The sequence below is a fragment of the Trichogramma pretiosum genome, unplaced genomic scaffold, assembly GCF_000599845.2.
Source record: "Trichogramma pretiosum strain Unisexual culture from Peru unplaced genomic scaffold, Tpre_2.0 scaffold52, whole genome shotgun sequence".
NCBI classification, from domain to species: Eukaryota; Metazoa; Arthropoda; class Insecta; order Hymenoptera; family Trichogrammatidae; genus Trichogramma; species Trichogramma pretiosum.
In genome coordinates, this window is record NW_019641695.1 from 443,343 (window position 1) to 467,273 (window position 23,931).

Below are 23,931 nucleotides of genomic sequence, written 5' to 3' on the forward strand. Positions count from 1 at the left end.
TATTTTTCTTTTTTATACTACATAATTTTTTTTTAAATGCCCTGTTATTTATTTCGAATTTTTAAAGAAACTCTTTTAATAAATATTTATTTTGTTTTACTCTCTAAAATAGCTCGAAAACTATTACTGATTCCATTCAATCGCTCGCTTTTTCTTGCCACTATTATTCCCCTTTGTAGCAACCGTAAAATTTAGACATTTCTTGTCATTCGTTGACCCTAGGGCTTATGCTAACTCGAATGACAAAATTCAATTTAAAGCTGAATGTGCAGTGAAGCAAGAATACAAGTTGGAGGGCAACTTTGAAACTAGAAAAGTTCCTGTTTCCGAAGAAATTATGGTTCACTTTTGCTTGAACTCATTCAATTTTCGAACAATTTCTCGTAGGCACGTGCGTACAATTCATGCAGAGGAAAAAATTCTAAACATTCGAGCTTACTAACCCGTCTGATACCAAGAGACCCTATTTTTGACTTATTTTTCCACGCGTTATTTTTTCATGAAAACGTAGTTAAATTAATGTGGAAATACAATATTTTATGGGATTTTTATCGCTCTTTTCAAATCTGGCGTCAGATTTACGATATATGCAATCGTTTTAAAAATACATTTGTTTAAACAAAAAAAAACGTGGTTTTTGAACATTTTTTCTCAAAATGATCGTTTTTTTCACCACGATTACGCATTCGGATCGGCTTGAAACTTTGGATCTGGTGGCATACAGGCCTAAACTAAAAGTTAGCGGCGTTGGTTCATCCAGATTCAAGATGGCAGCCACCAAAACAGCTGATTGTAGCCGAAAATGTAAAAGAAAGCTTTGGTATTTTTTTATTCGGTAAGAATGGACTCTACGAAAAAATTTTATAAGACAAAAAGTGCTTAGAATTGATAAAAGAATACGTATAAATTTTTTCAGAATTTTTCGGATGATTTTGAAAATTTTTATAAAATATCCATATCCAAAAATTTTCAAAATCATCCGAAAAATTCTAAAAAAATTTATACGTATTCTTTTATCAATTCTAAACACTTTTTGTCGTATAAAATTTTTTCGTAGAGTCCATTCTTACCGAATAAAAAAATACCAAAGCTTTCTTTTACATTTTCGGCTACAATTAGCTGTTTTGGTGGCTGCCATCTTGAATCTGGATGAACCAACGCCGCTAACTTTTAGTTTAGGCCTGTATGCCACCAGATCCAGAGTTTCAAGCCGATCCGAATGCGTAATCGTGGTGAAAAAAACGATCATTTTGAGAAAAAATGTTCAAAAACCACGTTTTTTTTTGTTTAAACAAATGTATTTTTAAAACGGTTGCATATATTGTAAATCTGACGCCAGATTTGAAAAGAGCGATAAAAATCCCATAAAATATTGTATTTCCACATTAATTTAACTACGTTTTCATGAAAAAATAACGCGTGGAAAAATAAGTCAAAAATAGGGTCTCTTGGTATCAGACGGGCTAAGGGCACGATTAGCAAAGAAAAAGTCGACTTTTTGGATAGAAAGTACCTTTATTTTATTCCTTGCCAGGCAGGCTCGTGGCCATAGATTATCTGAGCGAGCCAACGCGAAGAAGTTCGCCATTTCTATTTTTCGATTCCGAGAAGTATACAGCCACCGATTTGAGAGGCTGACCAGAAGAATTCGTACATAATATGTATCATAATGAAGCAATGCTATACGAACACGTATGTTGAAGCGGGAGGAAATATTTTTTTTTTGCGTGGGAATCGTGCTGCCAAGGATCATCAGTGAGCCTATACAACCTGTATAAAGATCGAAAAATTAAGATATTTTTAAAGCCTCTGGAAGTTGCAGTGTTACAAATTTTAAATTAAGCTCTTTTGTTCTTTATAGGTATAGCATGGAAGAAAATAATCCATGCTCGAGGATATATCAAATTCAGAAGGGTTTCAACTGTTTAATTTATGCGTTTGTCTATATACACGTATAGGAACTGGATTACAATGTAGAAAAATGAAGATGTAATTTTAGCCGAAATTAGTATTTCGGCATTGATTTGAATAATGCAATAAATGACCGAAGCTAATCGACAGCACAATATTCATCGATAACGTGTGTTCAAGCACTCTGTTAATAAATTTAATTTCTTCAATTAAATAGGGTAATTATGTGAAACATTTTAGAAATTGATTTTAAAATTAGAAAAAATTATCTGGTTTTGTTATACTCTTGATTTAAATAATGAAATAAAAAATATTAATAATAATTCCAGGAAAAAACTTTTATTTATATAAAATTATTACCAATTGTTGGATAAAGATTGAATTTCTTTTAATCACATTTCCGAATTGAAATTCGGAATGTAACTTACCTTTTTTGATCAACTACTTGCACGGGGATCCATAAATAAAATTACGAAGCCAGAAGAAATACAAGCAGGAATAGCAGGTTCAAATATTCCTGCATCAAATCGATATCCAAAATTCATGTTATTTATAAGACATGCCTTTATTTACACAGCGCACATACAGTTATTATGATACATAATATATATTTAGCAATTTTACGTGTTTCAAAAGTATTTTTTTATAAGCACTGACGTATTATCATAGTTTTACCTCGTAATCTGTGATTGTAAAAGGAAAACTTCATAAGAAGTTTGAATATACACTAGCAACGCATTATTATAAGAAATTGTTTGACGTTTACAATTACATTAATAATTCAATCAGTCCTAAATCTATTTTAATTAAGATCATATTTGAGGTATTAAAAGTGTTTACTCTTCCTTTATTTTGGCACTATGAACGATTCGTTTATTGCACTTGGAGACTTCAATGAATTTTTAATTTGCCGAAAATATCTGATTTATAATGCAATTTATAATTGTTTCGTGCATTTTTACTTGAATTGACTCTGTGACGAATGTTGCATGCTTTCTTTTTTAGCTCTTCTTAATCAAGATTAAATGAATGTTACGGTTCTTTTAAATTTTTTATTCGGAGAAAGAAAAAAAACAAAAATTCAATTGTTCTCGATATATGTATTTTCTTATAAAAAGAACAACAATGAGGTGGGAAACAGGTATTCGAAAAATACATAAGCTCCAAATCATATTTAATATTATGATAAACAAAATAACGTGGAAATATCTACAGCAACGAACTCAATAGGATAATATACACATTTAAAAACACCTTACGTTTTTTGTTATAGCAGTTGAATGATTTCTTTTTTCGTCGACGCAATTTGCAGATTGGTACATATACAAAACAACACACAATAAAAACAATAACATAATATTAACGTCGCTTATAATTAAAAATATTTAATCATAATATTACAATAATCATGTCGATAATAATCTTGATAATCGTTTTATAAACACTGTGTCATCATCGTAAAAAATACAAATTATTACAACTTTCGCATAAAGAAATCAGTTAAACGCGATGACTGGGTCGCAACCAAAAATCTTCACCTCATTTTATCGTCGTTTTTTTTATTTAAATTCAATTTTTCATTCACTATATTTAATCAATACTTGTATATCGTATCAAATAACTATTGTTTCCTGTTGCTCGACGTAATTTTTTCTGTTGTCCTCAATTCTGCAGTATCAGTAGCATGATGAATTCGAGTAGTCCCTGCTATCTTAATCGGTTTTGCCCTATTCGACTTTTGAATCTCGAATCTGCATGAAATTACAAATTTTCGTCGCATTTTTTTGTAAATTTTCCTGCTCAAAGGTCGTATCTTATTAAGACAGAAGAAAATACTCAATTCATCTGGTTATTATCGTGCAATTGCCTGTACAACGCTGTTCACTTTAAATACATGTATACTGCTGGGAAACGGATTGCTCGCTCGTTATGTCATCGAGCATCGCGTTCACTCCCTACATAAATATCATTTTTTTAATCAACGCTTACGAAACCCGCTAATGTTTAAAACGCACAGAATATCGACAAATCTCTTTATGTAATTTGAGTGTATTTTACAGTACTAATACTTATTACACCAAACGAAGCTTCCATTGCTTTCATAATTCGTATTAGAGGCCATAATATATTGTAATATTTTGTGTCTTTAGGCAAGATATTGTAAAAGGATTAGTTATTGGAAACTTTAATTACCCGAGATCAATGCGTCTTAGCATTACATTACGAATATTTATTTAACAATATACACATGAGTTATACGTTTTGAAATATTTCATAAATTAGCAAATTTTGCTCCCCGATCTCGAATCAACCTGCACAAACTGTTTAAACGGTACATGCAATTATTGCAACTTTTCGCGAGCATCTAAAATATCTACATGTATCAAAATTATTCAAAACGCTAAAACTTTCAGTTTTCATTTATACCTTACGCTACGTAAATTTTAATAGGTGTTTTTGTCTACATATAGAAAATATAACTAGCGAAAATGTGCAAGATTGGATGGACGATTTCAAGCAAATTAATCAGACACTCGATATTTGCACGAATTTTGAATTCAAAAATAACATCAAAAAGTTTTAACGAATGAATTTGTTTAGATTTTTTGAAAAATGTAAACAATTCCTAACAAACTTAGAGCAAGAATCATGAAAAATCATTGAAAGCTTACCTTTGATTTTATGAGCGTGATACAGTTTGTCATGAAAACGCCGTCCATCCAGCTTGGTGGGTGCGAAAATTTTGAAGCTAATCTAACATACATATTGTGGTTTGGGTTATAGCAATAATATCTTGAAGAGGAAATACTTTACAAGTTATGAAAGTGATTTCAAGCATTATTATATTTTTTATTAATTTCGTTTTATACAATTCGTTTAGGAAGACTAGGGTGAACATCTCGCTTCGAACGAGGCCAATTTTTCAAACTACACGGACGAACTTATTAATATAGATCCAACTTGTCCACGAGCAAAGCATATAGACTTTGGGACTCGAATGCGGAACTCGACGAGTTGGGACTGTATCAATAGCAATTCTATCTCCATTAGAGAGACGTCTGTTGACTTTGTTTCGAACCCTAGTGGAAAGCTGTTACTTTCTTTAGTCGTGTAAATCGCGCAACCTCAGGATAATTATTATTATTATTATTATTTTTTATAAGCTAGGCTTAAGTACGTATCATACTTAGGGGATAAAAGTGAGAGAGAAATACTACATACCATTGAGATAATAATACATACATGTATATATAAATCAGTTCACGTCTAAAACAAACAAGCAATCCAATGCGACCTTGCGTTGATTTTTTACCTAGGATAATAGGGTGCGAATCCTGTAATATTTGAATATTTTGTATATACGCGTATCGAATTGTCGGGCATCGTCAGTCAACGCGCTCAACTATTACTAAGTTTTTATTTTCATTCATGTTTATCTAAACAATACGTTTTTTACCTAGCTTAAATACTTTAGTCGTTTGTTAATAATTATGCTTTTCATGTACCGTAAGGTACACGCTACAACAAACAAACGCTCTCGCACACGCTAACTCTGAATCACTACACATATATACGCACTCACACTCAACCCAGCGACGATTTGCACTTCGTCCCCGTACGTAATAGGATATATTTTATATTTATATATAAACTTCAACTAAATACAATTAATACATCGTAAAATAATAAAAAGGTCCTCTGCCGCACAAGAACACCATCGCACTAAAGTTAGTCTCTCCTGTGCTCCCGTCGAATCTACATCTATTAATTATATGTCATATATACAGCCAATTTAGACGGGCTCACTGAATGTTGTTGCTGCAGCTGCTGCTGCTGCTGCTGTTGCTGTTGGTGGTGCTGATGCAGAGCATTGGCCGAAACCCCGACGGCACCGGCCGCGCCACCGGCACCCGACGACGACGACGAGTGTTGAGCCGCCGAGGCAGCAGCAGCAGCAGCCGCGGCGCTCGAGGTGCTGCTACTTACGCCGGAGCTGCTGGAGCCACCGGCGAAGGTGACTCCAGAGAAAACTACGGGTCACTGATGGTGGTGCTTGCTCGAGCCGTTGGCATGGTGCGCTTGGCTCACGTGGTGCAACGCCGCCGGATGGCTGCTCGGCACGACCCCCAGGTGGTTCGCGTTGGTCGAGTGCACGTTGTTGTTGTTGTTGCTGTTGTTGTTGTTGGACTGCTGGGCCTGGCGCTGCGTGTTCTTCTTGTTCTTCATCCGTCTGTTCTGGAACCATATCTTGACTTGTCTCTCGCTTAGGTTGAGGTTCCTCGCTAGCTCCCATCGTTTTTGCTTGCTCACGTAAGCGTTGAACAAAAATTCTTTCTCGAGCTCGAGCGTTTGGAATTTCGAGTACGGTTTGCGCTTTTTGCGCTGCGATGCCTGAGCGACCCAAGTTTCGTGCGGGTTGGGATCGGCTCGACAGGAGCCCATGGCGACGACGCAATTTCCAACGTTCACGCCGATCGAACTGCCTGGAAACAAAGAAGATGGGGAGGAACCCCACATCACTTTACACAGTTAGTCGGCTCGTACTTTTAACAGAATAAATTTCAATAATTGATATTTTAAAATATTTTGGTTCAGCAACAACAAATTTTTACTTTTTCGAGACATTGTTAATTAACTATAGGTATTACAAAAAAATAATGTAGGATCAAAATTTACTGAACTCGATCGTTTGATGAAATTAAATTGTTAATTAATTTCGATTGTTTTGGTGTCAGTAATATCCATACGCCTATATAATGCAAACGTATTGAAGGATAATTTATCGTTGCTCGCGGCTTTGCTGCTCGCAAAGGGCTACTTGTTGTACAACAAGAGTGCTCGTACGCAGTGGAAAAGACTCGAAATCATCATCATTATCGTAGGCAGTCGTAAATTTTCGTTTCTCGTGAGGGGGTGTTTTTTTCCATCGGTCTCAGCAATTAGTGCTCTTGTTTATACTCGACTACTTATTTTCGTTGGTTCTCTTACACTGCTCTCGCTCTCTCTCTCTCTCTGTTCACGCATCAGAGTTCTGGATAACGGTACTTTTATCTCAATTTAAAAGCAGATCCATACTTTTTTAAATAAGCAGATTTGACGGAAAAATGTTAATTACATCGGTATTTTTTTATGGCAAATTGGTCGAATATTCATTGAAGTACCGAATCTTTTCGACTAAAAATTGACACGAGTAAAATAGAAATTTTTTCCTTGTCGAGTTGATAAAGTATCGATAATACAACTGCAAAACACGGACGATACTTGAAAAACGAACGGTGATTTGTCGAGTTTCGTGAGTGCACATAGACTCCGGGTATTAAGCTTAGTCTGCCGTAAGCACGCGTGTGTGTGTGTGTGTGTGTGTGTGTGTATAAGTATAGACATAGCTGCACACATAAATATATACACACATACACATATGAATTCGAGGCTATATGCGTGTGTGCAGCGAGTCGCTCGCATTCGCTCGCTTCGTCGCGGCACGGTTTTGTCGGCGTAAAGCGCGCGATATATAATTGGACCGAGCTCTGTGCCGCAGTGTGCGTATTTGTACGTGTATATTATACTAGCCAGTCTGCCAACATGAGAGAAGGAGAGATACAGTAGGATGTCTCGCGCACGGTTAGTACACGTACTCGTGCGCTGCTCACGCATATATATAGCGGCAAGTGAGAGAGAGAGAGAGAGAATATGGGTATATTCGCATACATAAGAGGCTTGAGATTTCGCTGATACAGTCATACTTATATACTTACGACTTCAAAGCAGCCTACCGCTCATCATTTCTGCACGAGCCTCGAGGAAATTCTACATATTTTTCTATACATATTCATAATATTTGAAATTGAGACGCGTGTATAAAGGGCCATTAACAGACCTACCTACGTAATCATCGATTTTTACTCTGATTTAATTTAGATACGGGTATCAAGTTGATTAATGAATTTTACTTTGATCTTTGGAAATGGCTCGAGATGTTTTTCTTAATCAGTAATATAAATTCAGCGAGTCCGGAGCGGGTCGTTTTAACAATAATACCTGCGCGACGCGCGTCACGTTTTTGAGACACAGTCACTTTCTTGACAGCGAGAAAATTATTCAGTTCAAGAGTGTCGGCATGTGTCGAAAGACTGATGAGTTTTTTTTCGAGATCGATGAATATTCCATTAGCGCCTCGAGATTTTAGCCGCAGAAATAAGCTGCTATCGAGACAATTGTCACGACATTATCGGTAAAAGCTGATACGTACTCGCGCCGGAGAGGCTGCGTCGCGGCTCTTTTGTTTTCTCGCCCACACATGCATCTCCCTCGAGAGAATTTATCGCCCAGTAAAACGCGGAAATATGTAAATTATGTCTGGCAAGCCGTGTGTGGAGCTATATGGATGCAAACGCCAAACGTCAGGGACTCTCTGCGTATATACATACGTTCCAAATGCTATGTACGCGTTATGATGTACCACGTGTTACCGCTGCCACAATGTAAGCTCTCGCGTACATAATCTCCCGGAATATTTTTTATTCGTAAGTACGCGCGTAGATGCAGAGACGAGTGTGGATCATTTCCAACGGGTTTTTTCTCTCCCGCGCTATTTGTTTACAGATGTCCGTAAAAAAAGGCAAGCGAGCGACTACACGTAACCGTTGGTGAGGCACGAAAGACAATGGATCATTAAATAGTGTCATAAAATAGATGAGAAAATGACAAACAATGATGAACCAGTCGATCTCCCGTGGCATTATATCACCGACTCTTTTTAAATTCTAATTACTCGCGGAAGCAGCCCGAAAATCTACTTGTATAATAAATAAATATAGCTAGCACGCTGCGTGCGATATACAATATAAGGGTTAACCGCGGACTTGACATATGTGAGCATACTTTCCAAAGCTTTGAAGAGATTTCTGTCGAAATGAGATATGCTTCCGAAGCACGTCTACGCTACTCTGCATATGAAAAGATGACTGGAGTAAACCCAAAACATCCTATTACTCGATTACAATTGATATACGGGGACTCCATTAAATGTCTGGATTTAGTAAGAAAAAAGTATCCTCCTAATTGCAAATAAATAGTGTAAAAACGTAAATTATTAGTAAAAAAAAGTAAAATGATCGGTCTATTTTTACCGAAGGCTGGCTCAACAGCCGTGCTCAGTTTCGATTGGAACGTCAAGAGTATGTTTTTGCACGCGATTAATGAGGTCAAATAAGATTTAGTTGCATAAGCGAGTTCTTTGAAGTTGAAGAACTTATCATTGCACACGTGAATGATCGATATGCATCTTGAAAATATTCCTTTTACTTTGATTTTAGAAATCGATGGAAAAAGTGTTACTTCCTCGATCAAGAAAAGGAATAGAATTTGAATTGTCGAAATGTAAACGAGACTGCAATCGAAAGTAATACTTGGAAAAAATCAAAGCAGCTTCAACTCTTTATAGAAGCACGTATGAGTTTGAATGCTGCACGGCATTTCACACCTTCGGTTTTCTACTACGAACGCAAGAAAATGTAGAAGAGAGTGACCGTGAGACTGAGATTTCAGCTTGTCCCGTCAAAGTGATAGTACAACCGCCATCTGTCGGTGCTGGGAAAAATCATCGGTGGCGCGCGTACGTTTCTCTGTGTTCGAGTGTACCTATACGTACTTGCTATTGATGTGTACATGTTCTACTACGACGCAATTGCTGAGCTTCGTCTCTCATAATTTTCGCGCAATTGTTTTTACTCGAGTGCTGTAATTTTTATATCAGTTTTATTTTTTTTCTTTATTAAAATAAAAAAATGACAAAACTAAAGTAGCATTATATGAATTTCATTTTATTGCTAACTATGTAAAAACATATTTTTATCATTCTTATTAATCATGAAGATTTTTTCAAAAATAAACAATGCCGAATCTCGTGCATCTCGCATATGCAGTTCGTACGTTCACGCGTAGACGTATGCAGGGGCACCCGCACAAATTTCCATCTCTTTTATAATCAAAATATTCCTTTCATGTTAAAAATAAATGCAAAGGTAAACGAATCTGAGTAACATTAGCTAGTCTGCGGTACTAGGCTGGATTCAAAAAAAGACTTGAATAAAGCGGAAATTCTTTATTCTAAATGAAAAATCGCGTAGTACTAATAGTATGCAGAGAAACGTTTATTCTAGACCTGAAAGTTGCCATGGGAAATTTTGTATACATTAATGTACTATCATTCATACAACACAAACATTGGTCGTGAAACAAATCAGCTGATCAGAGGCTCACGCACAACACACCACATATACACAGGATTTTACGAGTTACGGCCGCCAATAAACTCGCCGCCACCGTTGCGTTGCCTCTATGTCGTTTCATGACAAGCTCCGAGCTCACCTTTTCTTTCTCATTCTCTCTCTTTTTCATTCGCTCGAGGGGGGAGGAGAGGGAAAGATGTTACATGTATAGCTGGCACGAGACTTTGAAGTGCGAAAAAGCCACGATTATACACACCGTACGTTTAAGAGAAAAAAGATCTATCCTTAAAGCGATAGGGGGAAGGGGCAAACGATGACTTTTTACTACGACAATTATCCCCCGCGAAGCTTTACAGCCGTGCACGAGAGCACGATTCATCGGCTATATTACGGGCCACAAAAATGTTTTTTAATGCCCTGACTCGCGGCAAGCACGTGGACGAGCTGCTTAACGCTTGTATACGCGTCCTTTCGCGCCTTTTATCGTCGATGAAGCGTGCCCAAACAATACAGTATTAACACTGGACTCGGAGGGATTTCGGTGAGCAAACAGTTTTTCGGCATAATTAACCATACGGTATAATACATTCAAATATAGGGCTGATTAGACGTTGTTGTTGCTTGAACGAAAAATTGGGAGGAAAAGTTAGCGGGTAAAAAATTAATACATACCTGGTGGTGGATAAGGGCTGGAGGTGACTGGTTCCGGGCAGTAGTTCCGAAGTCCACCGTAACTGTCGTGTGAGAAAGCAGCCTCTGCCATGGACGCCACGCGACTCTTATCGTCAGTCGTCGAGGACGTCAGGTAGGCCTGCGAGTGATGGTGCGCCCCGAACGCAGCTCCGTCTATGCCACCGTGATGATGCCGAGGACTGGCGTAATAGTTGCCCCAGCCCTGCGAGAAGCTGGGGTGGCTGCTGACGGTCTGATCGGTGGCCGCGGCTACGCTCGACGAGCCCGTCGACGAGCTCGTGGTGGCTATGCCGGCCGCGGCCGGATTGTATTTGTACTCCGTCGTGGTGGCCGTGAGCGCGGCCGAGCCGCTTCCAGTAGTCGTGGCTCCGGACGCTCCTACGGGCGACCAGAAGTTCAGTCCGACCTTGCGATCGCGCGTCGGGGTCGTGCTCGGATCGTTCGCCAGATTGGTGTAGTAGGTCGGAGGGTTCGCTCCCCCGTACGACTGGTGATGGTTCAACGAGTCGGCTCCGCTGCCCACGTAGTGGCCGTCTTGCGCCTGCTGGTGGTGAGGACTGTAATTGGACCAACCCTGGCCGTTGCCCGCTGTCGAGTGCCGTATCACTCCACCATTAGGCTCGCAGCCGACGTCGCCGTAAGCCGAACCGGCACTGGTTTGACCGACCGGAGTCGCCGTTAGCCTCTTGGCCGGTATGTGAAGCGGTCCTGTGGTGCCGTTCGATGCCACCGAGGAGGCGCTCGGCGACGACGACGAGGCCGGTGCGGGTTGCTGCTGCTGCTGGTTCGTCGCAGCCGACGAAGGGACCCCCGGGGACGTTGGGCTGGAGCCTTGTTGCTGCTGCTGCTGTTGTTGTTGATTGACCGCCGCCTGCTGCTGTTGCTGCTGTTGGTTGACCGCTGTCTGTTGCTGGTGCTGCTGGTGCAGGGGAACCAGGGATGTGGCGGGCGCCGTCACGGGTGGCGGACTGTCTTCGTACGGCGCCCCATTCATCATGTTCCACCAGGAGGTCAACCCGGCGGAATTCCCCGCTCCGGTGGCTGTGCCCATTGGAGTGACGGAGGCAGGGTGGTGGGCAACGCCGGCGCCGCAGAGCGGCACCGCGTGCACATTGTCGTACAGGGTGGCCGTTGAGCACGCCACGTGGTCGGAGATGGTGCAAATCGCGCGGATTTGGCACGACCGATGTTGACGTTAGTTAGCCGATGATCGAGGCGACGAGCGCAGACGAGATTAGAGCGCGACGAGGGACGACCAGCCGAGAGGCGAGTTAGCGATTTTCAGCACAGTTAATAGAGGATGTGTGGCGGCGATCGTTGATGAATCGTCGTTCGATGTCGTCAACGACGGGCCCGCGTCATGGTCGGTGAGAGATTATTATTTTTGCGCCACGGATGATGATGATGTCAAACGAGAACGACGAGAACGACGCGAATGTTTGTGTGTACGTGCGTGCGTGAGCAGGCCACGAGTCGAGAGACCCGAGATGGAGGGGATGCCAGACGAATGCAAGGAAATAAGAGAGAAGCGAGAAGGAAAAGAGACAGGGGCACAGTCGACGGGATCGAGGGTAGGGATTATTCGACAGGCAGCAACAGCGATGTCAAGCGAAATTCCGCAGACGATCGAGTGGAAAGGGTTGAAGGATGAGCGAGCCGCGAGGTAACGAGCAACGCGTGTACATAAGCACACACGGATATCGAACAGAGTAGCGTTTTGGTTTTTCCACACACACGCGCGAGAGACGGATGCGAAATTCGACGATTGCAGCCAGCAGCCACACGCAGAGACGATCCCAGTGACGATGCAGTCCAGTCCAATGTAATGATCAGTTGAGGAGTAGGTCCATTGGATGGGATAAGGTTGATTTTTTTTCGACACAGCGTTCCAGAGACGAGAATAAAACAGAACAGAAACAGACTCACTTTAGCTACCGTGTCTTGATTCAACTTTTTCTTTTACATAAGTTTACTGCATGTATTATATGGCTAAATGTTCGACGATGACGCTTTCACTCGATATGCACATGTGTAGTGTCAATGAGTCGGAGCGCAATAGTCTATTTAAAATATTCACTAAATTGCACTAAATGAACGAAGAACTTTAAACAATATTGACTGCATCGATGTTCACTTTTTGAAACACAACATCGATGTCGATTGCTTGCAGTTGTATAGTCGCAACTAATATCACAGTTTGTCTATTTGTCCTTGTCTCGCGTACACAACGCGACTATTCACGAATGAACCCAGAGATAATTTCAGCCAAGAGCCAATGCAAAATATTTACACCGATTTCGATCGCTGTCACTGATTCAAAACAATCACCGTATATCACTGTCATAAAGTACACACAAACATACACACACACTGGCTTGAAGTCAACACGTCGAACGTAGGTGTGATTTTTGTTTTTATGTTCGCACGGGCATAGCAGCAGCATGTAACACTTATTCGCGGTAAGCTATCATAAAGCGCCAGCGATTCTCTCGTTCTTCTGTTTTAATTGTTTTATTGCCGCGGATTAAAAGATTCTAAGGTCGTGGTGGCGGAGGCGGCAGCAGCGGTGGCACGTAATCGCGCCTCTTCGGACTCGAGAAAGCCTTGCGAGGAGAAGAAGCAGCGACGAAACACAGCGGCATCCGAATATCGACGATACTTGCGAAACGACTACGCAGCAGCAGCGTCGTCAGCGGCAGCGCTCGTGCGCTATGATATTCCATATATGTAGAGGTGCGTGTATGTGCGTGTGCCTCGCGCGTCTGACACTGCACGTCGAGTGTGTTGTGGCTCGAGAGACGCGGCTCTCTTTCTGAACACGACGCGACACGACTATCTACACGCTCGGCCTCTCGGACCAGAACTAAACTGCGCCGCGCGGCTGGCGTGTTTCAGCCCGCGCGCGAAGGAGCCCCGAGCTACGAGCAGCAGCAACATCGGCAGCCGTCGGGCTCGCTCACGGCCCCGCGAGTTACCGAGCCTAGCGCTATCTCTCGGACTTGCCGCGAACCCGGGCTAGCTCGTGCGAACCTTTCACTGATATTCTCCTACTCTCGCGCGCCGTCCCCTCCTTTGTTTCTCTCTCGACTCGACTCGACTCCGACTCTCCTTCCTTCGCTGTATTTTAAGCTCCCTCTTTTTCACGCGGGAAACCAGCCGTTCTCGAGCAAGCCAGTCGCTTGCATTCCCTCCTCACTCGCCCGCGCGCGACTCCTTCTCCTTTGTATAAGCTGCTCTGCTATATCGCCCAAATGCACGCGACACTCGCACGAAAACTCGTCGTATATAATTCTGTCGCGACTCGTGCGCGTTCTGCAAAAAAGCTAGACCGTCCACGCAGCCTTTTAAAAGATTTTTCGACGTCAAACAGAACTTGCCAGAGCTTATACGTATATACGTCGAGCTTTCGCGAGCTCGCGCAATAGATTCGCTGATACATACAGGCGAGCTTATTTAACTTGCGCTGCGCCGCGTCAAAATCAAGCTGATGGATTTACGAGTTTCGGCCGCTGACTGCTGCTGCTAATGTCGATCAAGCACGTGCTCGACATCAATGAATTTTCCCGATTATCATAATATTTTGATATTTGCGGGGGATGTTTGGCTAGCAACGAACCGTAGCTACGAAATTGATTCGAACGCGCCTCGTTTTGAGAAGAAAAATTAAACAAAAACAAAAGATGCAAAAAAGGATTACCCGTAATATTCTCCTTTAGTTTCTGCAGGCCCTCGAGTGAATCCCAAGCATATCAGATAAAGAATAAATATTAAATTGGGCGCCCGGGGAGCATCTCCTTTTCCTCCGCGGAGGAAATTCGCAATTCGATCGTTGGAGGCATTTTTAATAGTGCGAGTCCTTGTTGATCAGACACGCAGACACGCACAGGCGCATGTCTATATATGATATAGCGCAGAGGCACGTGGCTGCATGTATATATATTATATAGACGCGGTGTTGCTGCTACCGCGTCTAAATCTCGGTACTTTTACGAGCAATAAAATAAAACGGTCTGACAACAGCTCCGCAGAGCCCGCAGAAGCGCCTCCGCGCGATCGCCTAGCATTTATATAGGATAATGTATGTATAGGCGCGCGGGCCAGTCGCGATCCAACGGCCGGAGAGCCTCAATTAATTATCCGATTGGCTCGAAACTTCCGCTCTCGCGAGAATCGCATCTCCGATCCGCGGGCTTTGTTTTCTTTTTCTCCTGCGGCTCGAAATGATTTTGCGATCGTTTTTGTTTTTTCGCCGCGCGATCGGTCAGTCAAGATCAGTCTGCGTCATGCTCCGTCCTTCGTTCATTTCTGTGCAATCTCGCGCGTACATAGAGCAGCCTCAACGCGCGCTACTCGCTTAGATAGAAAACGCGCGCATAGGCAGCTGTATATATACGCGCAAATAAAAGCAGATAAATTATTCATGATAAATGCGACTCACCTTGTACGCCAGCCAGGGTTGCGGCCGAATACACGCGGGATAACCTGTAATACATTAGCGAACGAAGCGTCAGCTATATAATGCATCATGTATATATGCATTTATGCATGTATATAATACCCTACGCGCTATAATAATAATGCATAACGTAAGGAAGAAGAAAAAAAAAGAATAAAAACAAAGCGACCGACGACGCGCTGCCGGTGCGCAACGCATACACGCGCGCGTATACATCGCGCTCAAGATGAACAGCTTCTCGTAAATGTCAGGCGTAATGAGAGCGCGATAAGTAAACTTGAACTTAAAGAATGAAAAACGGTGTATTATGCTCGTGTTTGCGCATGGGAGCGAGCGAGGGAGAGAGAGAAACTGAGCAAACCGCAGCAGCAGCAGCAGCGTTCGTGTGACGCCTTGGCCATATAATATTCGCAGTATATGTGCGTGAGGCCGAATGCTGCCTTCTTTTTTATCATCGATTCGAAAATTCGAGTATGCAAGAGCCTGCCGAGAGCGAATTATTTATGCTTGGCGAACAAAAAATTAACTGTTATGTGGGATTTTGCTGCGATCGAGAGATATAGTTCCAAGTAATGAGGCGTATTTCACGTGCATCTTTCGCTCCGAACTTGAAACACAGGTGTGCGTCTGTTTCTCATTTACGTTTACTCGACGGAATGAACAAATTGAAAACCAATTAATTGTAATCCGAAGATGCTGGTGCTGCTTGAGTCGGTAAATAGTCGAAACGGTATATGAAAAATAATTTGTACGTCACCTGCACAGGTCGAATGGATAATATGATTTCTCCAGTGTGAACACTTTGAAGCCTTTTGTCTACCAGATCCACAAAAAAACGTTCAGCCTGTAATCAGAATGTAATGATCGTCAGATTACTCCAATTTTTCCTTCGATTGCAATAAAATCTATTATTAGTGCATCCGTTAAAAAAACGCCGACATTACTGCCATGTTTGTAAGTTTATTTGCAACGAATAAAGATCGTAAAACTCGACAATTTTTGGAAATGGAAACTTGACATTTTTAACTAGAAATCACAGCCGAGTGAATCATATTCGTCATATATTATCATAACGTAGTACGATGTGTATTTAAAGAAATAATGTAGCAGAACATTCGAATCATAGGTTCAATTAGGAAGAGTCAGCTGACCGTAAGAACGGAACTTTTCCACTCGACGAAAATACACTTCATAACAGTTCGAGTCGTTTTCCACAAAGACGAGCAGGGAAGTCGTATATCATATAGGACTTTGTCTCGCACATTTCACGCGTACTTTTTTCTCGATTTCCGCAAAGGCAAACGAGCTCTCTTGTGTGCGAGGCTCCTCCGGCGGAGTAGAAATTTTTCACAGAGACACGAGTTTTAACATACACACACACACACACACACGCACATAATGCGAGTCGAACGAAACGGCGCCCGAAGACATTAGGAGCATCATCCATTCTTCGCATCGAAAGCAGGCATGTCTCCGGCACAACTTCGAGCGGGGGTATATAGACACATGCACGATCCGCCCTAGTCCCCATAACACATAAAGTACGTGTACGAGCTGAAAGCCGAAGCAAAAGAAAGCCGCTGCTCACCCTCGCAAACGGCGCGGATCTCGAGCGCTATCGGACACGAGAAAGCTCTCTCTTCTGCGGCGGCGGCGGTGGCGGCGGGGCTCTCAGAGGGAAAAAAATCTTGCCAACTTTTTTGCGATCCTTCTCTCTCTCTCTCTCTCTCTCTCTCTCTCTCTCTCTCTCTCTCTCTCTTTTTCCAAGACGCATGTACGACGCTTCAGCCGTTCTCGCGCGCGCTCCAAATTGAATCATCGGGCGCGCGAGTCCCGTCGCAGCACGTGCAGCTTCGGAATACGCGCCGAGCCCATAGATAATATGCAACAACCGTGTCTATTGTTCGAGTATGTGTGCGAGATATGCGAGTATAACTCGCTGCGGGTAAAGGTCGGCCCCATAAGCGCCAAATTTATTACCAATAAAATTCACCTTATGCAGTACTCGGGTTACTTGGGTTACGCGTCCCGCAGCCAGTGAGAATGTTTAGTTGCGAGCGTCATCGTGGAGCGCGCGCGAATTTCCGTTTCAATTGCAATGTACTTGCACGGCGTACGTATATATATATGAGCAATTCTCCAAATGAAACGCATTTTTTGAGGTAGAATCGCGACAAATTTTTTTTTCAACCTACGTGGATACAGACCCCCGGGAAATGTTTTTGGGGGTCCTAGGAACATGTAACCACGTAGGAACCATTGAAATTTCGATAGTGCTTATTTTTATAGCTACTTTTGTGATTTAGAGGACGAAAAATCATGTTTTCTCGTAAATGCGGCTAATTACTCAATTTCTAAGTCGCTGAAAAAGTATCAAAACTCATCTAAAAAAAATAACTGGCTACTGTGTTCGATAGGAAATTTTCTCAGCTTTCCACTGGTGGTATCAGATATTCCGATAAGTCGCACATTCGCCGAGAAAATCGCCATCAAAAGTGCCAAGCTAAATATCTCGAAAAACTCGGTAAGGAAAAAGTGATCTTTGAGGTTTAATTTCGATTTTTCCTCGTGAAAATGAAATTTATCGAAAAATCTGACTACACCATAAGAAAGCTGAGGAAATTTCCTATCGAAAGCATATCTTTATTTATTTTTTCGGTGGAATTACGAGCTAGTTTTGATTGTAGCGAGCCGAAAACCTCGCGACCGCGCTGAATCAGCTCGGAAACAGAAAACAGCGAACAACGTGAAAGAAATTCCCATGTATAACATTGTAATTCCACCGAAAAAATAAATAAAGATATGCTTTCGATAGGAAATTTCTTTGGCTTTCTCATGGTGTAGTCAGATTTTTCGATAAATTTCATTTTCACAAGGAAAAATCAACAATTATCCAAAAAGTTCACTTTTTCCGTACTGAATTTTTCGACATATTTAGCCCTCAATGTGTGATGGTGATTTTCTCGGTGAATGTGCAATTTATCGGAAAATCTGATACCACCATTGGAAAGCTGAGAAAATTTCCTATCGAACACAGTAGTCAGTTATTTTTTTTAGATGAGTTTTGATACTTTTTCAGCGACTTAGAAATTGAGTAATTAGCCGTATTTACGAGAAAACATGATTTTTCGTCCTCTAAATCACAAAAGTAGCTATAAAAATAAGCACTATCGAAATTTCAATGGTTCCTACGTGGTTACATGTTCCTAGGACCCCCAAAAACATTTCCCGGGGGTCTGTATCCACGTAGGTTGAAAAAAAAATTTGTCGCGATTCTACCTCAAAAAATGCGTTTCATTTGGAGAATTGCTCATATACGGCGCTGTCTAAGCGCTGTGCTGCACGATGGCCTTTCCAGCATTCGAACGACTATGTGTGTAATGTACGACAACATCGGGACTCGGGCGTTAAGTGAGTCAGAAATTATTACTTACTCGGCGCTGGGCTGAACTTGCGTATACTTGCGATTAGTCGCGAATTCGCTGCACTTTGAACGCTTGGCACACGTTGAAAATCAACTCGAATCACTTGTAAACACTCTCGAGACTATTTTGACTCGCGACATTTCGGAGGGACCGTCGAGTTCGAGGCCATTTTTTACGAGGTCACGCAGCGGACTTTTTTCAAACTGCTATTCCAAGTCGATTCATTCTATATATATGTAGACGAGAAAAAAGATAAGATCGAGTTCCTTACAGCCATTGCGCATCGAATTTTAGGCACGCCTTGCGCGGGGAGAGAGAGAAAACATTGAATAGCTGTGGCACGCGTTCACTCGCTTTGAATTTCCCCCCACTGCGCAAGCATACAGCAGTAGCAGCAGCACGGACATTAGCCGTTTTCCTTGGCTGCCTGCAAAGATGCAGAATTCACGGCCTAGGGAGCCAGGTTTAATTTCACGACTATAGTACGTTTGCTCCGCTTATACTATTATAGAGTGGAAGGAAGGAAGGGTTGATGGTTTTTAATCAGAGACGCTCGTGCGAGAGGCCAACTTGGATGGGCCGGAGGAGTCTTTGGAATTAAATTCATGCAGATTCAGGACGCCTCGGGGCGAAAAGCGAGAAACAAACTTTTCGACGGATCCTGCCGGAGAGCCGAGCACAAAACTTTTCTCGTCAAGCCTGGTCTTCTGTTTATTTCCAGGAGCGCGCGCACCTGCCTTTCTGGCCTCTCTATATATATATGTCTCTCTCGCATGTGAATTTATTCTTTTGAGAAACTCACTTGACACCGCGTTCAATTTGCATTTAATGTTTAAGCGAGAGCTAGTTGGCATTAAAAAACTTTGCAACGCGACACGTTCGATGAATTGTTCAACAAATTGACATGCAACCTCTGCTTTTGGCATCTAGCTTTGCGCGAGTCATACTCGCTCGTTTTGTACGTTTGTTTTTAGATATATTGAATCGCGCGTGAACTTGATGTCTTCTTTGCCAGATATTGGGGTATCTTTAATAAACAACTTTTCTGAAGTAAAAGAAAATGAGCTCAAGTCATCGCTGTGTATCCGTACCGAGTCGTTGTTACGTCCCATTCGCGATATTATATCATGACAAGAAGCGAGCTATGTAGCAATAACGACGATGTGAGAATTTCTAGCATAGTTTCCGTAGCCTCTACATGTATGAAATGCACCAAATTCGTCTGGATGGATGTCGAGCTTGTATGCGCTCATAGCACAGCAGTGGAACAGTAGTGACATTGCTAGGGTAGATGTGTCGCCGTCGCCATGGGAACCAAAGTCATTGGGCAAAGCTACCTACTATCGCCTGTTCTTCTTCCATCTCAATTCTCTATTCTAGCCCCCTCGTGCTTCTATTTTCTCTTTTCGCCCTCACCATTTTGCTGTTGCGCGTGTGTAGCTCTGTATCATGGTCTGTTTGAAACTTTGCATAAAAAAGTACACATTTTGGCTTTGATTTGATTTATGGGTTTAATTACATCAACCGCACATAAAAATATGATCGAACAATTTTTAATGTAAATTTCATTTTTATTTTAAATTTAATTTTGATATGAAAAAAAGTAACCAAATGTTACCAGTATCATGAAAAGTAGCGAATTTATAACTAAATAAAGTACATGAAAGTTATCGATTATTATCTCGAGACAAATAGCATTTGATGAAAAAAATTACATTTACAAAAATTTTTAAAACAACTTCCGAAAATAAAATTCGATTTGGACCAGACGCAAGTATAGCGCATAAAACAAAAGCCCCGAAAGCTAAGCACGTCTCACCTATGTACAGTCTCTCAAACCTGGGAGTTCTATAAATAATTCAAGCGAAAGATTTTATACGCACTTCATACAGCGCGAGCTTGGCGCGCAGTTTTGAGCCTTGGGCTTTTGGGATCGATGAACGCAACAATATTAAATAGCCAAAGAGAGTGCGAGATTCGGTAATTAGATGATAATTTATCCAAAATTTGCTTCGTTGATCAAAATTTGTATTAATTTTTAGAGTGGAGTCGATATTAATAAGTGATTTTAGAAATCTATTACATTCAATACAAGATCGTAAAATCAGTGTTCTCATTATTTGGCAGCGCAAGAGTGGGTACCACAAGTGGCTCGAATTACTTGGAAAATCAAATAAAATCTATTAGAATCAGGCTCATGTTTCATACTTGCGACGTATTGCGTCTTCCATAATTTTCCAATGATTCGCCAATCAAAATCATCATCGAGCTCCATTCGTTCCGACATATGTACAATGAGAGTCGTATATAATATTATCAAAATTTATGTAACAAAGTGAGCTTGTCCAGACCCACCGATGTCGGTTCACTTTCAACTACTATTCTGTGCATCTTGAAGAATTTTTTTCGTTTCACCCTACTTTCCAACGTCTGATGATGCCCTTTGAGAATGAAATTCCACAGGTCGTGGATGGCGCAACCGAATCCGCCGAGAGAGCATCACGAGGGGATTCACACCGATAAATATATATAGAGAAGGAGGAGACGCTCTTCTGCGCGCGCGCCATTGTATAACAATCACGATAGCAACCCATGCGAATGAGTTGATGTCTTTTTCAGAAGATTATACCTGACTCTCTTGAAATTAATGCGCTCCGTTGATGCGTGCGATGGGTCCTGCGAGCTGTGTAGCTAGCTGCTCGATGCCTGCAAAAATGGCCTCGCCGCCGAAGCGACGATGAGAAGAAGTCAAAGAAGTATAATATATTCATATAAAGAATGGAAGACGCAGTCGTTTGAATTATTCCCTGGTGTTACGGGTATGGGCCCGAGATATATTTTATGCTCGTATGCGCGCGTGTGAGTGCGATATACGCTGTATATTTATATTGTTGTAAACTCATTGTCCAGAGGTTTTTCGTGTGCCATTTTTTGCTGCTTTTCGGACGCAGCATTGTAATTTACGCAAGTAAGATATTAGAGACGTGCTCAATGGATTATAATTTTGAGATTTGCTGTTTGTTGCTCGACATTTGAGAACTTCCACGCAGCTGTTGACTTGTTATAAAGATGGCTCGTGAATTTGCTAAAAATAATTTAAAAATCATAATGATGTATTCATCACGTTGGCTTTGAGAAGTGGTAAAATTGAATCGATTTCGGTAGCCTATTGATGTAGAGCCGGCACGATCGAAATCATCGATTACGATCATGTTTGTATAAAAAGTAAAAAACGCGCCATCAAAGACTATCGAGTCACATGAACCATGTCTGCGGCGTTGCAACAAAAAATTGTTTACTCGAGATAAGCTCATTTGCATGCAGAAATGTCTCTAAATTGTTTTCGCAGTCTTTTATACGGCGGTGGTAACACGATATCACACACTGTGTACATTACGCGTGTACTATCGCTGATATTTAAAGCACACGCGGCTACCGTCGGCTAGTCGAAGCCTCGCTAGCGGTCGTTTGAAAATTAACTCTGCACAGCGCGGCCGCGCGTTAATGCATAGACCTGCGCTCTCGCATGCAGCAAGGATTAAAATTTGGGTCGCGTCGTAAATCCTTTAGGCCCGTATCCGTATGGTTATTTTTACGATGTTTAAAGAGAAAGCATAGATATAGGTTGGCTCTGCGCACGATCACCCTCTCTATCCGTTGGCGGCCTTTTTCCAACGCTTCTGAACTCGGCTCGCGCTCCGATCGCGCAGCTCGTCTTTCGTAACGCGCGCACGCCATGTAGGTAACCGTATACAGTGTGAAAAGGCGCAGAGCCACGGTTGCGTCATATCTGGCGAGGTTTTTATTTCTATGCAGACCGCAGCAAATTACATACGTCGAGCTCGTTTCGAGTGCTCCGGATGGTCGCGCTGGGATCGATCACGCAATCGCCGCCTCGAATGAATGGATTAGAAGACGCGTCGGTGGCTAGCAACCGATACACCAGCGGTCGACTGGTTATCATCGTCCAGCAGCAGGCGCACACGCACGGACGGATGAAAAGTGTCGCACACACGTCGCGTATAAAACTTGGTGCACGGTACATCCATCCTGTTGTCTGGCTCGCGCGCGCGCACACGGCGCAGAGTAAGAATAACATCACATAGTTATCGTCGTGTTGTTCACTCATCCATAAAATGATCGTAAAAACTTAATTTTACGAGTAGCATATAATATATTTGCCACTGCAGCACGCGAGCCAGCAGCAGCGATGATGCTGCCGAGCTACTACTGCTGCTAGCGAGCATTAGCTTGATGGTATAATGCGTACCTTGGCTGCAACGTAGCAGCAGTCCGTCGGCTCGCTGCCGCGCCGCACAAATTTTCGACGAGCTGTATAGAGCTGATGCCCGGCTTTCATAATATAGTGGCGCGTCGAGGCCTCTTTCTGCGCTCTTATACGCACGTATACTACCTAAGCCACTTCTCGAGCACGGACACGGCCATGCGAATGTCGCGATCGCTGCGATGAAAAATGTGTGTGTGCCGTAGCAGCACAAGTTTCACGCGTGTCCCCGGTGCGTCGCCTGCAGCACGGTAATTTCGCTACCGAATATATATAAGAGTGACGCCGTGCGCCGAGCTCCAAATTATTTCGACGAAAATTTCTACGTACGTTCTATACGCCTCGATCCAGACCGGAGAGTATCTGCTCCCGCGCCGAGGATGATGGAGGGTGATTAAAATATTTGCCTGATTTATGAATTCTATAAAAATCGCGTCTAATGAATTTTACATTATTTACAATGTAGCAGCTCGAGTTCTTAAAGCTAGACATAAATAATTCTCTCATCAGAAAGTATCTAATGGACGTTTAATTGTTGTTTCATTGTGCACTTATGCTTTTCAAGTTCGTTCAACTTAAAAACATTTAAAAATAAGTTAATAAGTATTTAAAAATATAATACTCGATTTCATTCGTCTCGGCATTTGGCAAAGTTTCCGAACGAGCCGCACGTTGTCAGCGTACAGCAAGGCAATTCTTCTATTTACTCGAATCAAAAACACAGAATAATGAGTACCGAGTAAGATAAAATGAAATTTTATACCCCGACGAGTGCTGTCGACTTATTTATGGCCAATTAACGATCTCATCTCTGTCTCTCTCTCTCTCTCTCTCGCTTTTTCGCTGATAGGGATGAGTGCGCATACAGCAAACATGAGCAAGCTTGCGGTGCTTTTCAAACTTTTTTGCTCGGCTATACGGCGATACACG

At 42.0% G+C, this 23,931-nt stretch overlaps 1 protein-coding gene across 4 annotated transcripts in view; it reads right to left on the reverse strand.

Annotated features, from left to right (window-relative positions):
- Positions 1 to 2,991: 2,991 nt before the first annotated feature.
- LOC106649308 (homeobox protein abdominal-B-like) overlaps positions 2,992 to 23,931 on the reverse strand; it is an 89,089-nt gene continuing 68,149 nt past the window's right edge. The window contains exons 3-6 of one of the 4 annotated variants that reach the window (XM_014366650.2): positions 16,049 to 16,135; positions 15,274 to 15,317; positions 10,815 to 11,876; positions 2,992 to 6,431 (exon numbers count right to left, since the gene is read on the reverse strand). In XM_014366650.2, coding sequence (XP_014222136.1) covers positions 5,950 to 6,431; positions 10,815 to 11,832 — 1,500 coding nt within the window. In that variant the 5' untranslated portion in view covers positions 11,833 to 11,876; positions 15,274 to 15,317; positions 16,049 to 16,135 and the 3' untranslated portion in view covers positions 2,992 to 5,949. Of the gene's footprint in view, positions 6,432 to 10,814; positions 13,707 to 15,273; positions 15,318 to 16,048; positions 16,136 to 23,931 lie in introns of those variants that run through there. The other 3 variants (XR_002763597.1, XM_014366649.2, XM_014366648.2) reach the window with 3 other exon arrangements.